This window comes from Camponotus vicinus, unplaced genomic scaffold, assembly GCF_025532165.1.
Source record: "Camponotus vicinus isolate PSW18456_S1 unplaced genomic scaffold, iyCamVici1.0 SCAF_4, whole genome shotgun sequence".
NCBI classification, from domain to species: Eukaryota; Metazoa; Arthropoda; class Insecta; order Hymenoptera; family Formicidae; genus Camponotus; species Camponotus vicinus.
This window is the reverse complement of record NW_028141976.1, coordinates 1349321-1365097: the sequence shown is the minus strand read 5'-3', so window position 1 is coordinate 1365097 and position 15777 is coordinate 1349321. Positions and strand designations below refer to the sequence as shown.

At 30.0% G+C, this 15777-nt stretch overlaps 2 protein-coding genes across 12 annotated transcripts; both read right to left on the bottom strand.

The window, feature by feature from the left end:
• Positions 1-30: 30 nt before the first annotated feature.
• LOC145970951 (DNA polymerase delta subunit 2) lies at positions 31-3701 on the bottom strand. Of its 5 annotated transcripts, none has more exons than XM_083098046.1 (8): positions 3592-3701; positions 3228-3288; positions 2594-2823; positions 2206-2507; positions 1900-2110; positions 1587-1821; positions 516-808; positions 31-300 (listed from the first exon to the last, which is right to left on the bottom strand). In XM_083098046.1, the coding sequence occupies exons 3-8, from the start codon at positions 2808-2810 to the stop codon at positions 173-175; spliced, it is 1386 nt and encodes a 461-aa protein (XP_082954172.1). In that variant the 5' UTR covers positions 2811-2823; positions 3228-3288; positions 3592-3701; the 3' UTR covers positions 31-172. The 5 variants fall into 5 exon arrangements, with proteins under 5 accessions (XP_082954172.1, XP_082954170.1, XP_082954169.1 ...); XM_083098044.1 differs by having other exon boundaries at positions 3228-3357; positions 3592-3686; XM_083098043.1 differs by having other exon boundaries at positions 3228-3357; positions 3515-3684.
• Positions 3702-4786: 1085 nt separating this feature from the next.
• On the bottom strand, positions 4787-12379 carry LOC145970953 (uncharacterized). 7 transcript variants are annotated; one of them, XM_083098049.1, is made up of 13 exons: positions 12111-12379; positions 11532-11627; positions 11203-11455; positions 10207-10421; positions 9858-10111; positions 9120-9776; positions 8977-9026; positions 8571-8721; positions 7923-8156; positions 7520-7740; positions 6356-6515; positions 5872-5984; positions 4787-5617 (listed from the first exon to the last, which is right to left on the bottom strand). In XM_083098049.1, exons 6-13 carry the CDS (start codon positions 9157-9159, stop codon positions 5603-5605), a joined length of 984 nt encoding a protein of 327 aa, XP_082954175.1. In that variant the 5' UTR covers positions 9160-9776; positions 9858-10111; positions 10207-10421; positions 11203-11455; positions 11532-11627; positions 12111-12379; the 3' UTR covers positions 4787-5602. The 7 variants fall into 7 exon arrangements, with proteins under 7 accessions (XP_082954175.1, XP_082954177.1, XP_082954174.1 ...); XM_083098051.1 differs by lacking the exon at positions 11532-11627 and having other exon boundaries at positions 10185-10421; XM_083098048.1 differs by lacking the exon at positions 11532-11627.
• Between the last annotated feature and the right edge of the window lie 3398 nt (positions 12380-15777).

Genomic DNA, 15777 nt, shown 5'->3' with positions numbered 1-15777 from the left:
ACATAATATTGTATTAAAATATATTTACCATTATTAAAATATAAAAATATTTTTATTTTGCTTTAAAAGTATAATGAGAGTACAAAAATATGTTTTGATAATGATCTGATAGAAAATTTCACATATTATATTAATTATTTTTATCTTAATCGTATTCAAACAAATTACAAATTCACTCAGGTGTACTTGTACCAAAATAAATTATTTCAGTATCCAAAGTTTCTATGTCCACCATGACTGCAAGATTTGTAGAGGAAAACTTTGGAATACAAATTAGTCTGACCACCTGATTTCCTTCACCTACAAATACAGTTGAATGTACTTTCTTTAGTTCTTTAGCAAAATGTAAGAGGATATTAGCAGTATCAAAATATCTATGCGATATTGTAGCATCAAAAGTGAGAAATAAATCTGTTATGCATTTTACACAAATGCGTTTAATTAATACTAATGTAATAATAATGCTTAATCAGTAAAACAAATAATTTTATCAAATTTTGCTTTATAATATTTACCTCTCCACAGTTTTGTTTCAAATTTATCTGTGTTGCCCACAAAGTATATATCTGGACAATAATTTATGATAAATGGATCTTTTACAGAGTAAGGATGTACTGGTAATGTGTCTGGAGCTGTCGGACACATATGCCTCCAAAACAGAGTTCTTTCCAACCAGTCTAAAGGAGATATATCCGTTGCACCAGTCGCTTTTATGATATCTTCAATCGGCTGACCACTGCTACCCATTATTACACGTTCAGCGATTTTGCCGATCCACGGATTAGTTGCACCTTTAAAACTTTCAAATCTAGAAAACACAACACTATTTTAATCAGAATTATATTTGCGCATAGATTAAATTTCGACTATGGTTCAGAATAAAAGCTTTTATGAATCAATAAAATTTGATATAGAAAATTAAGTCTATTTTTTATCAAAAAATAATAAAAAATGTATATTTGTTTCCTATCGCGCTTGTCCTTGTTTAATCGCGCTCTATTATTATTATTTTAAATTTTAATTTTGTTTATTTTCTAACGACTTATTGAACATTGAAAAGGATCTTGAAAAGATCGAAACGTACGTATGTATTTTTATATCTAACTGATTATTAATATATTATGTCTCTTACTTAGAGTCTTTTATTACTTCTATTTTTTACGCTCTAACATCTTGCGTCACGGTCTTTTTAGCCTTTCTTTTTTGCGTTTTGTTATCATCCGGACCGTATATTGCTTTTGTCATTGTATTCTATTTTTTATATATCAATCCTTCAATCTTGTCAATTTTTTAAAGCATACTTTATTATTGTTATATATTACTTAAATTTGATTTGGTCATCCAAATTGAATTTAAAAGAATTGAATAAAAAATAGAGTAAAATTTAAATATATTAAGAATGCATGTGTGTAATTAAATATAAGTTCATAAAAGTGATTTTTTAAATCATGTTTTTTGCTACACAATAGAAAAGAAATCCATTTTCACACACCACACACAAGTAGTTTAAAAAATATAATCTTATTTCCTATTCATTGACGTCAAATATAATTTACATCACAATGGTAGGTATATTTGCACAATACCTAGATGTTAGTGGTAGTATACATGGATGCAGTGGTTTTTGAGGCAGCATTGCATTTACAGGATCATGTTGACCTGGCATTAAGGTGATGCAACAACATGTTGCTACTTCAGAGAGAAATACGTCTAAGAGTGTTGTTGCTACAGCAACTTCGTTTGCTATCGCGGCATCTTGTGCCTTCCCTTCAGCGTGTCCCATTAAAGTATTTGTTTTTGTAACAGTTTTGACAGAATTACCTGACATTTAATAAGTAAAATGTAAAATTAAAATCGGTTTATACAATTAAAGGCATAAGAATATACCAGGGTAAATACCAGCAATAATAATTTGAACAATACAAGTAGCATTTTCTTGAACAATTGCATTTCCTGCCATGCCACATATCCATTCGGTTAAAAGACCTAATGACAAACTCTTTGAATTGTTTGCCAAATCGAGCCCAGATAGAAATAACAGTTTTCCTTTGGACTTTAATTGTGTCAGTGAACTTTTAGGCACGCAACCAGGAAAGCACCATTCCTTGATCTGAATAAGATGTAAAAAGATAATTTTGCATGTATTACAAACAATACACAAAAAAAACAAAAGGATTTTAAAAGATTTTAAAAATTTACACTTACCACAAAATTGCCATCTTTTTCTTTGTGACCTAATATGGCACATACGATACCTGTAACATAATTCTTCATCTCTGCATCTTCAACTAGTAACCTGATACGTAACATTTCATCTTCCAAGAAAAGTTGATCCTTTTCTGAGCAATAATTTGATCTTAGTTCTGGTAATGTGAGTTGATAATCTTCGCTTAACTCATGTAATATCGATGGCTTCCACTTTTGATGTTTATAGAGCGTACCAACTATTACACACTCTTGTCCTTCAAAATCTTCTAATTCTGCCAACTTTAGTATCTTAACTTTTCCTAAGAACAAAATAAATATCTTTTTTATTTATTTGAGTCACAGTGACAAGATATTTTTGCATAAAACACTGTTATACAAAGCTTACCCCATTTTGCAATAATTCTTGGTATCAGTATTGCTTTCAATTCTGCCAGTCTTACTGAATATATATGACAAAATTGCTTAGAGAAATCGATTAATTTATCATTAAAATCAATAGTCAAGTCTTCATATTGTACTTGCTGTCTTTCAAATTCTTGGGCTGCTTCTTTCTTTGGACTTGAAAGTAGATTTTCACCAGATTCATTGGAAATTGGTGCCATTATTAATAATAATCTGTAAAATAAAAAGTATAGCACAACAAGAATATTTAATTATTTAATAAGCATACATTTATGAACAGATATTAATTTAGTACAATAAAAATAGATATTGTTTTAATACAATAATGTACCCTCAATAAATTTACATTATTGTATATTTATACATATATCTAATATATTAAAGATATTTTATAAAAAAAAGATAAAGATTACTAAAAGATAAAATTGATCGATATATATTATTGTTTCTACTACTCTATTAACATGGATATACAAATAGTATTTAAAAACTATATCAAATTCTATTTATACCGATTACATTAGATTATCATACAATAATTTTATATTTTTTACAATTTATTTTGCAACATTAATTATTTAGTTGTAAAGATATATATATCACGTTTTCATTCTAACCTTCTGCCTTTATTTTTTCTTCCTCTTCGGCTTTTTTGACCAACGCTGTTTTGATTAGAATCTAAACATTCCGACTATCAATTGGTATTTAATAACTATTGGCATTACGTATTTTATACTACACATGTAGCTAAAAATTGGTTAAAGAGAACATATAGAATGCATAAATAGAAGGCGAAAATATACACATGAAAAAAAGATGCAACATAAAAAGCAAGCAACGGCATTCTTATTTAAAGCCTTATTTTCTCTATTTTCGTTATATTAGAGATGTTAAAAATCTTTACTTTCTATTATTTCCACAATACTGAAATCTGTGATTTATAATATTTTTCTTATTCGGTATTTATCTAATATTTATTACCGATCTCACACAACGTTATGCACCATATCAGGATTCTCTCTTTTCGCGCCTTTTTTATTCCCACAAATTGGCTGCGTTCAGCAGAAAAAGCTGCTTTGCAACTGTTGTAAAATTCGTGAATCTGATTGGTGTATGCTCTTAGATTCAGTCACAATTAAGAGCATACACCAATCAGGCTCACGAATTTTACACAGTTGCAAAGCAGCTTTTTCTGCTGATCGCAGCCATTGGTAACTCGATAAAATGCGGCGTTCCATTGGACGTTACGAAAGTTTCGAAGCGTTTGATTAATCATTAAAGAGCAAAGAAATCTATAGCCTTTCTCGTCCCAAATAATCAATCGAATGATGAAGCTACAGCATCGAACAGAGTACACAAAACAATCATTCGTATTAAGTTAGCCGGAAATTTTTCAGCCAACCAAAAATCTCCTTATGGAATCGTTTGTATTTCGTATGAAGATGTTTGAAGTGTGATTAAAAACGTTTGTGAGTAATTAGAATAATTATAAAAAATTAATCATTTTTACAGTATGTAGTTAGCCAACATAACTAAATATTAAAAATTCTCCTTATGAATCGTTTGTATTTCGTATGAAGAGTTTTGAAGTATAATTAAAAAGGTTTGTGAGTCATTCGTTTAATTTTAATTAAATTTTTTTATATTGTGAAGTTAGCCGGAAGCTATATAAAATGGACGCCGTCCTGTGATTGGTCGATTTGCTTATGGTAAATACTAAAATTTTCTCATGTGTACTGACTTTAAGTGTAAGCAAAACGAGCAAATTTATCTCTTTTGTAACTTTTAATCCATGACTAATTTATTATTAATTCCGCATAATCGCATAATATATCATGGAACGTGGATAAGCGTACCCACACAACATTATGTCGTCTTAAAGATGTCTTAAAGACGTCATGAAATTTCTAAAGACGTCTTAAGAAGTTATCAGAATTACATCTTTATGACGTCTTTAAGACGTCTTATGTCCCGATTTAAGATATCTATCGGGCATTGTTTTAAGACGTCTCACTCAAGACGTCCCAATCAAGATATAATTAAATGTCTCACTCAGGATGTTATAAAGACGTCTCAGACATTTCAATTAAGACGACTTTTAGACGTGCGTAATTCGGTCGGTAAAATAGCTGCATTGATTTATTGATTTATTCTATAATAAATAACAAAACTCATCTTAAGTTCATTTCTTTATTATATTTTGAATATTTATACATATTTTTATGAACACTATATGCTCCTAATAAATAATTTACGATTACTTTTTAAATTATATCTTATATGATATAGAGAGGAGAATATTACAAGAGAATTATGTATTAAATAAAATACGAATTTAAATGAAGTAATAAAGAATAGAATATGAATGTAAATATATCATAATAAAGAAATACATAAAAATATACTTTAATTTCTAATAGAAATAAACTACTTTAATATTTTTCAAAATGTTTGTGATAAATAAAAAATGATTTTTACTCTATTCATTTATGTGTATAGCATATATTATGCTGTGTATATACATACATACTATAATACAAGATTGAAATCTTATGATCTGTACAATCTAAATCATATTATTTTAGTCATTTTTATCAAGGACCTATAGCTTACTATTCTGCTGAATTTACTTCCAAAATTGAATAATTGCTAGCTTAAATCTAATTAAGTTAAACTCTAGTCTAGCTAAAATGATTTAGCTTAAAAGAAAATGGATAGAATTTTTTCTTACAGGATTTCTCTGAGAGCAAAAATTGCAGATCCATAATTTTGCACGATAGTCTACTTGATATAATGGATTTAAAATAGCTCTGCATGTAAATCTTGTACATAAAACTGGATCATATTGAATTGGCGGAAGATCTACTCGTTCCTTAATTGGTTGATACAAAGTTTTCAATGGTACAACTAGTCTAGTAGCATCAATACGCGATGATGACCAAGCATTCCATTGCGCACATCGTCACAATCTTCATTTTGTTGAATAAAATCTTCATATGTCATAGTGCTGTAAAAAAATATACAAAAGATAATTAATATTTTTTTTTACAATATAGAATTTAATTTTTTACACACACACACACACACAAAATTAAATATATAAGTGAAATATGATTTAAGATATACATTTACATATATTAAAAAACATATATTAATTTCAATGTTTTCTCATTTTCAACACTAAAAATGTTATGCAGCAACATTATACAGCCCTATTGTTTTTTAAATAATATCGTATGGAATTTTCAATAATTTACCAACCTTTTTCTTCTTGTTTCTTAAATAGTTGAGGCGATCTCCCGCATGTCGTAACCATTCTTGGATGGTATTTTTAATATCGTGCATATTACTTTTTTCGTCGTCCGAAACGTATGCTGAAAAACGATTTGTTACATAATTATTAAAATATTTTGTGCTTTAATTCCAATAGTTAGAATAGGGTAGTCATGAAGTAAAGTATAGCTATAAACGTTTGCAACTTTTGGAAAGAATATAAAAATTTTGATCCGTAAAAAATTGGAAAGAGTATAAAGTGTAGAAGAATATTTGAACGAAATTTGAAGTAAGATCTTATTAATAATTCTGAAGAAAAATTTAAAGTTAAAAGTGCACGTTACATCTAAGCATATGTTAGATACTATCTCGAATAATACTGATGTTCGAATACATTAAAGGTGCAACTATTTTTAAACAATATTACATAAAAAGGAGAAATAAAAATATATCTTAAAGAAATAATAATTACCCATAATAACTGTGACAAAACTTGTGTCCTTAATTGCCGTTGATCCTTTTTGGCCTGTCCATGATAATTTGCGGCACAATTCATCCGATAATGTGTATTTTATAATATTCCTTGTCTTGTGAACGAAAGTGTTTCCTCCAATTTTTGCAATTTTCCTTTTCTATAACAGAATGTTACAAAAATGTTTAATAATATTTTCAATTTAAGCCGCTTGAAGAAAAAGGAAACATGAATTTAATATATTTTAAGAGCTTCTTTCAAAATTACTAAGCGACAAAAGGCAGCAAAAATTGTAATAAAATTTAAAAGAATGTTATATATTACGCTTTAAGTAAATTTAAGTAAATATTTTATACTATATATCTAAATTTGCGCACTAATAACCGCGTGTCTTTTGATTTTTATTTGCCTTTTTACCCCTTAGTAATTTATTATTATGTTGAGCCTATTATTTTCATTATTTTATTTTTCACAATTGTTTTTATTATATGAATAAATAAATAAAAAAATAAATAAATAAATAAATAAATATATATATATATATATATATATATATATATATATATATATATATACGGGGTGTGTCAGACCACCCGTATCAGCCGAATATCTCGAAAACCGAGAACGGCAGACAAAAATGTTTCCTATAAAAGTTATAGGGTTTCAAATAATGCACAGTAATATTAGTACGACCTTGAATAGTGTTGTCAAGATCATGTGAAGGTTGTCCTTCAATTTCTTAAATGGAACCATTTATTTTTCATTGCGTTATTATTCTTGTAGCTTATCTCGAGAGCTTTCCAAAACACTATAATTAAGTTAGTTTTCATTAAGTACTTGTAGAGTTATGAGGCTTAAAATCGTTTCTTAATTTTATATAAACCGTAAAATATCTTATTTTGTACATAAAAGTATTAAGGTGAGGTAATCGTAAAATATTCATTTTTCGATTACCTCACCTTAATACTTTTATGTACAAAATAATGAGAGGAATTAATTAGTGTGACACCCAGTATATTCAATATCTAGATTTTGTCTTCTACTTTTATCTCTACAAAAGAATTTTTGTTGTTGATTGAATTATAGAAATATACATTTATTTCACATTTAAAAATAGAGAGAAGAAGAAAAAAGAAATGGACGCAAAAACAGAAAAGTACTCACTAATTGTTTCCGAATCTCTCTGTCCTTTTGGAGATCCGTGTCAAATTTGAAAAATTTGTCAACTGTTGATAGCGGAAATTCCGGCAATAATTGGACTTCGTCATTATTATATATTGTATTAGCTGGTCCTGCGTTATTTATTAAATTTATTATTATCTCCAACTGTCTCGTATTCTTTTGTATGAGATTTTTAATAATTTTTTGTTCGATACGACACGCATCTGTATAAGATAAAAAAGAAAAATATTTATTTCTCTTTATAAGTATCATTAAAATTATCTGTTTAGTTATTTTACACAAGTACATACATACGAAATTAAGTACATATAACATATTGCTATTATAAGTACAATATAACGATATAATTAAGAAGGAAGAATAAAGAATAAAGTTTAATACATACCATAGCATTTTTCCAACTGATTGCCGTTGGCATTGAAAGTTGTCATGTCATCACCGTCAAGCACATTATCGGGGCTAATCATATTGTCACCAATATCATCATCATTATTATTATCATCAGGCACATTGTCATTATTAAGCCTATTACCATCATCACGCACATTAGCATTACCGCAAGACACGTAATCACCTACTAAACTTTCGTTCAACCATTCCTCATCAGTAATGTCAACATCTGTAAATATAAAGTCTGTGAGTTCATTTTGTTAGTTATACTGTTCATCACAGTGTTATTAAATTTCATTCATTATAAACTATTTTATATAATTTTCACTTAACGCACAACCACAATCACAATCGCACTCGATGAAAGATGAGAAGAAAGGAGCATCTCAGATAAAGTTTTCATTTATCTTATGATAGCAGTCATTTGTCATAAGTTGCTAGTGTATTCGCTAGCTGTAATACACTAGCAACTTATGACAAATGACTGCTATCATAAGATAAATGAAAACTTTATCTGAGATGCTCCTTTCTTCTTTCAGTTAAAAAGAATGTCAAAAAATATATATTGATATATGAAATATGAGACCTAAAAGTATCAATAAGTTTTAAATATATCATGTGTTTTATACAAATAACAACTTACCTATAAAAACTAGTTTTATTTGGGGAATTATTGAATACTTGAAGAATTGTGATCTGCGTAAATGATACATAAATTGTGGACACAAGGAAAAATTTTCTGCCAATCTAAAGCTAGTTGGATCATCTTTTGCATATTCTCCGAATTTTTGATACTGCAATAATAAGATTTTACACCTCAAAATAGATAAAATATATATTTATGTGTAAATCTATATGTATAAATATATTAAGTTTAAGCTTTATATTAAGTGTAATTGGGCACAATTTTAATGATAGAAACTACTAACAAGTCTAATCAGAATATGATCAACCCATCTTCAAACATTTGGACCATCATCACTTTCTGCTCGAAATACAGTTAAACGTGACATAAAAACAGCTGTTGCTTCCTCAAATTCTATGCTTACATGATGCAAAGATGATGATTCATCTGCCCAACTAATAATTAAAGATATCCCTATAACATCATAAATATTTATGATATATTATTATTTATGATATTATAAATATTTATGATATACATATAATGTATAATAAAAAATATATTTACTTTCTTGCAATAGTAGTAACTCTAATTCGCCTTTGTCCATTACTATGTTAATATTGGATAATGAATTGAATACAGCCTCTTCCACTTTGCGGAATTGGGGCTGTATGTTAATTTGCAACTTCAAAGAATAATGCTGTTGTTGTAGATGGTGTCAATGAACAAAATTTCCACTGACAAGTAAGCCTACTTCTTGTAGTACTCCAACACTTGATCCTTTCTCCCACTGACATACAAAAGATCCAATTGCTCCAGGAACTTTAATTTTCTGAGATGTTTTTTCTTCTAAGATTGCATTGAATGCTATTTTCAAATCACCCTTGGCATCTGTAGCAAATATTCGTTGAAAAGTTTGTTTGAATAATGAAGAATTAAATGAATCCCCCATCATCATATGACCACCAGTAGAGTTGCAATATTGTCGCCTTTCTAATAAACCAGTTTGGTGTCAAGAGCACAAAAATAAATATCTATTATAAATATCTATTATGGCCATTAGTTGCAGCACGTGATGCAAGGGTATCATAATGCTTAATTGCCTTTTTATGCTTAGCATTATCTTTTTGAATATTATGATGTGATCTGATTGGTTGTCATAAATCATCAGTTACAACTTGGCCAGGTCCTTGAGAACATGGTCCGCCAACAAATAGCATAATCCTTAAATACATTGATAGCATTATATGTAGGATTACAATGAAAAACATAACATATATACATCATATTACAACATATAAATACCTAGCATCAGTATTTGCATAACTAACTTCTAAGAGATCCGTGGCGACTGCTAATGCCACAATTGTAGATCGCAATGAACGTTTCTCTGGCCCAACAGACCATGGATCACGTTGCAGTTCTCCTAAAAGATCTGTCGAACTGTCTCATATCACACTTATGTACTGGTTACAAAAAGCGATTAGCAGCTGGCAATAGTTACGCACCAGGTCCTCTTGGTTGATTTGGATTTTGTCCAGGAATTAGTCTACCTATACCTATCAAAATGTAATGTGAATAAAATGCAATAAAGTAATCATGAAGAACAATGACTAATATAGTAAATATAACTTGGGACTTATTCTATTCGTACCTAACATATCTTGAACTTGTTTTGGTTGAAGATCCTTTGTGCTTCTAATTCATGAACTTGAATCATTTTGCCAAATGTGATAAGACCAATAAGAGCATTGAGTGAAAGCAGAGACAATGACATTTGTAATGAATCTTTAAGTGCCTCTAATTCTTCATCATGCAGACATATGTATCCGCAAAAAGTAAAAATATTGATGGCAAACATTGGGCACGCTAAATAATACATATAAATACATACAATTGGACTGAGATACAATAATATTTAAAGTAATATATAAGTAATATATATATATATATATATATATATATATATATATATATATATATATCATAAATTTATATATAATAAAAACTATAATAAATCATGTAATGTCAATAAATGATAATAAAAACAATGTTCGAAAAGAATCAAATCTTAAAAAAAGTAAAATCAAAAATATTTGTTTCATAATATAACTATTCAACATATATAACACATATATAACACTATTATTCAAATAAATGCATACATTTTGATCATTTAAATATATTTCCTTTTTGTTTCTTATTTCGAAGAATTTCCTCATAAATTCTTTTTGCAAAGTTTTTTTCTCATAATTATTAATATAACTCACAATATGTGTATTATAATGTAACTTAAAAAAAATAATATATAATGATAACACAAATTTAGAATTTATTGAAATATAAAAATATCTTTACAATATTTTTATGAATACTATATGCTCCTAATAAATAATTTGATTTTTTAAATTATCTTATATGATATAGACAGAAAATTACAAGAGAATTATGCATTAAATAAAATACGAATTTAAATGAAGTATAAAGAATAATAAAGAATATGAATGTAAATACATCGTAATAAAGAAACACATTAAAATATACTTTAATTTCTAATAGAAATAAACTACTTTAATATTTTTCAAAATGTTTCTTGTGATAAATAAAAAATGATTTTTGTTCTATTCATTTATAATACCTTATTACTTACCACAATAGTCTATTTGATATAATGGATTTAAAATAGCTCTGCATGTAGATCTTGTACATAAAACTGGATCATATTGAATTGGCGGAAGATCTACTTGTTCCTTAATTGGTTGATACAAAGTTTTCAATAGTACAACTAGTCTAGTAGTATCAATACGCGATGATGGCCAAGCATTCCATTTATGGAACGCACACCGTCACAATCTTGTTGAATAAAATTTTGTTGAATAAAATCTTCATATGTTGTCATAATGCTGCAAAAAAAATATACAAAAGATAATTAATATATTTTTTTACAATATAGAGTTTAATTTTTTTACACATACATACATATACATATATATATATAACGTAGCATAAAGTTGTAAGCGAAATGAACCAAATCCATTTCCTACTATGGCCATGTTCCAAAATTCACTGCCAGCGCTGAAAATATATAATATACGTAACGTGAACTAAAGATTTTCAGCGCTGGCAGTGAATTTTGGAACACGCCCTAAGCCCATTCTACAATGGCAATAACAAGGCTGTAGGAGTAAAGAATAAACTGTTTCTAATGAAGTAAAGACAAGAAGTAACGAAATAGAAATTCTCATTAGTACTCTAAGGTAATAGTAGTACAAAATGAGAATTGTCTATTTCATTACTTCTTCTTCTTTACTTCACTAAAAACGATTTAATCTCTACTCCTACAGTCTTGTTACTGCCATTGTAGAATGGGCTCTATGTATGTTCTACGGCGGACGCGCAATAAGAATTAAGAACGCAGAATTCTTCCGTGACTGCGTATGCGAGACCACCGTAGAACGCACGAAATCCATAGGAAATGGATTTGGTTATTTCGCTTACATCTTACAACCTTATGCTATGGCCATTGCAGACCCGGCTTTAAATATCATTAATTCTTACCTGTGCAAAGCACTGCTCAACTTTGGTAAATGGAATAATTTATTTTCCAACTCGACCCCGTCTAATGCCTGGCTGGCCTGGCACCGCGGCCATCTTAAAAATGGCGTCTTAAAGTAAATGTTCTTAAAAACATCAGAAAGACGTCTATTGGTCAGGTCTTAAAGACGTCATAAGAAAGGCATGTTTAAGACGTTTAAAAAAATACGTCTTAAATTGAATGTCTTACAGACGTTAGAAAGACGTCTATTGGTCAGGTCTTAAAGGCGTCATAAGAAAGGCATGTTTAAGACGTTTAAAAAAATACGTCTTAAATTGAATGTCTTAAAAACATCAGAAAGACGTCAATTGGTCAAGTCTTAAAGGCGTCATAAGAAAGGCATCTTTAAGACGTTTAAAAAAATACGTCTTAAATTGAATGTCTTAAAAACATCAGAAAGACGTCAATTGGACAAGTCTTAAAGGCGTCATAAGAAAGACATGTTTAAGACGTCTTCAAGACATGCATGTTGTGTGGGTTGATTACTTTGTTAATTATTGTCAATTAAGAAGAAATATATATTTATATAGCAAAAATTATATATTAAATATTACTACAGTCCAGAAAATTATAATATATTTAGCATAAAACTGATTTTTTATACAAGCTATAAAAAAAATTCTTCTATATTTTTTACTTTTATTTTTTCGCAAGAAATTATTTTGTCAATTATAATTAATTGGATTACATATATTACCATCTTTTTATATAAATTTTATTATTATATAGTTTATTATTTGAAAGCGAATATAAAATAACAATTAAATACATAGGTCCATATTCTGAATCCTCTTTTATCGATAAAAGTGCCTCTAAAAGTGGCTTACAGCCAATCAGAAGGCTTATAAGCCACTTTTAAAGGCACTTTTATCAACAAAAGAGGATTCAGAATATGAACCATAATCACAAATTGTGATCATTTTCTGAATGATGACTACATTATAAAACAATTATAAAAGATTTACTTATTTATTGGTAGAAAAACATATTTCAATTATCTACGCTTATCCACGATCCATGATATATTATGCGATTATGCGGAATTAATAATAAATTAGTCATGGATTAAAAGTTACAAAAGAGATAAATTTGCTCGTTTTGCTTACACTTAAAGTCAGTACACATGAGAAAATTTTAGTATTTACCATAAGCAAATCGACCAATCACAGGACGGCGTCCATTTTATATAGCTTCCGGCTAACTTCACAATATAAAAAAATTTAATTAAAATTAAACGAATGACTCACAAACCTTTTTAATTATACTTCAAAACTCTTCATACGAAATACAAACGATTCATAAGGAGAATTTTTAATATTTAGTTATGTTGGCTAACTACATACTGTAAAAATGATTAATTTTTTATAATTATTCTAATTACTCACAAACGTTTTTAATCACACTTCAAACATCTTCATACGAAATACAAACGATTCCATAAGGAGATTTTTGGTTGGCTGAAAAATTTCCGGCTAACTTAATACGAATAAAACAATCTTTATACGTATTCGTTTCGCTCAAATCGCTCCAAGTCGGGATACGCGAGATGGGGTCGGTTTGACGTTTCGGAGTCGCTCCGAGCGCCTCAAGTTGGATCTGTTCTTTTTACCTGCACTGCTGCACTAGTGCAATAAGTTGGAAAGAGACAAACATACTTTCTTTCACTCCAACTAATTGCACTAGTGCGGCAGTGCAGCTAAAAAGAACAGGCCCGTTATCAAGAATGCCACCAGAGAGAAGAATGAGAGGTGTCATGGCCCGCTTTTAGGTGATCCCTGAAAGCGATACGCCCTCTGTGGACCTTAAAAATGTGCACCTAAACTACGAAGCCAAGGTGCACGAATGTTCTCAGAGGGTAACATATAAGGTGCACAATTTCTGGTTCTGTTCCGTGTTATGTGCACAAAATGGCGGTAGCACCAGTGCTGTATAGCAAGACGCTTACGTATATTAAATAAATTTTTAATGAATTTTGTATGACTCTCTCTCTCTCTCTCTCTCTCTCTCTCTCTCTCTCTCATATATATATATATATATATATATATATATATAGAAATTTATTCATTATATGATTGCAACACTTGAAAATAAGATATTTTATTAGGCTATTAATAAATAATTTATATATTTACAGAGAGAAAGTTTGATATTATTTTTAATGTAAAACGCGTACACATTTCTTAAGAATAAAAGTTCTAAATAATAAAGATTTATGTGTGTGTATATACAGGGCGATCCTGAAAAACGATCCGTCTATAAAATGACATATTCCTGACACCATTCTAAGACAATTTTTCCTTTACCAAAATTTGATTTGAAGCGTAGTTTTTGAATTATGAGCAAAAATAGTTAGTAAATCACGCGTCGGGTACAGAAGGCAGGCAGGAGCGGCGCGGCGTGCCGCGAGCGCGGGCGCAGCTGACCGCCCGACGGGTGATTATCACCGCATGAGTCGCTAACTATTTTATCTTATAACATAAAATTATGCTTTAAATAAAATTTTGGTAAAGAAGAAAATGTCTTAGAATTACGTCAGAAATACGTGTTGCTTAAAATAACGTTATTTTAATAATAAAAAGTTGTTCCGGATCGCCGGCCGTCCGACGTTGCAATCAGCTGATTGCTACACGCGATGTGTGTATGGCGGAGTGTGTGCGTAAGAGAGAGAGAGAAAGAGAGAGAAAGAGGGAGAGAGGGAGGGTAGGAGGGACAGACATTCATACACACGCACGCACTTTTTTTCTCGCTCTCTTTCTCTCTTTTACGCAACACTCATACACTCTCTCATTCAGTCTCTCACTCACACTCTCTCGATCACTCACTCACTCACTCACCTGCTTACTCACTTGCTCATTCACCTTGTAGCAGCGTAGCGAATCTTCATGCTATGTATTGTTGTATCTGCTGCACGGTTATGATTGCTAGAGATGCGCGACACATTGAAATTTTTTCGATTATTAGTCTCACACTCGATTGACACAATACAGATTACGCGATAACGAGTTTACTGTTTATTCACTCACTATTGATTTATCGATACCAAAAATTACTTTCAAAGAAACGCGAATGCAAACAGCACATGACTCGACGCGAAGCGACGGACCGCGAAGACTGCGCGACCACAAGAGTTATGTTGCCAGAAACGCGACACGCGACATCTAACAAACGACTTGCGCGTGGCGCGTGATTGACGCGAGATAAGACGAACGATCGGCTAAAACCTTCGCATTGCGAATGCGGTAGAAAACATGAAACGTATAATGACATACTTAAAAAATTAATTATTTATTATAATAATTATTTATTATAAATAATTAATTTTTTAAGTATGTCATTATACGTTTCATGTTTTCTACCGCATTCGCAATGCGAAGGTTTTAGCCGATCGTTCGTCTTATCTCGCGTCAATCACGCGCCACGCGCAAGTCGTTTGTTAGATGTCGCGTGTCGCGTTTCTGGCAACATAACTCTTGTGGTCGCGCAGTCTCCGCGGTCCGTCGCTTCGCGTCGAGTCATGTGCTGTTTGCATTCGCGTTTCTTTGAAAGTAATTTTTGGTATCGATAAATCAATAGTGAGTGAATAAACAGTAAACTCGTTATCGCGTAATCTGTATTGTGTCAATCGAGTGT

Coding starts and splice junctions, on each gene's coding strand:
- LOC145970953 (XM_083098049.1), bottom strand. CDS start 9,159: ATGGACAAAGGCGAATTAGAGTTACTACTATTGCAAGAAA. Junction 6,516..7,519: donor GAGAGATTCGGAAACAATTA/GTGAGTACTTTT, acceptor ATTCTGTTATAG/AAAAGGAAAATTGCAAAAAT. Junction 5,985..6,355: donor TTTTGTCACAGTTATTATGG/GTAATTATTATT, acceptor ATCGTTTTTCAG/CATACGTTTCGGACGACGAA.
- LOC145970951 (XM_083098046.1), bottom strand. CDS start 2,810: ATGGCACCAATTTCCAATGAATCTGGTGAAAATCTACTTTCAAGTCCA. Junction 2,508..2,593: donor AAGAATTATTGCAAAATGGG/GTAAGCTTTGTA, acceptor TTTTGTTCTTAG/GAAAAGTTAAGATACTAAAG. Junction 2,111..2,205: donor AAAAAGATGGCAATTTTGTG/GTAAGTGTAAAT, acceptor CATCTTATTCAG/ATCAAGGAATGGTGCTTTCC.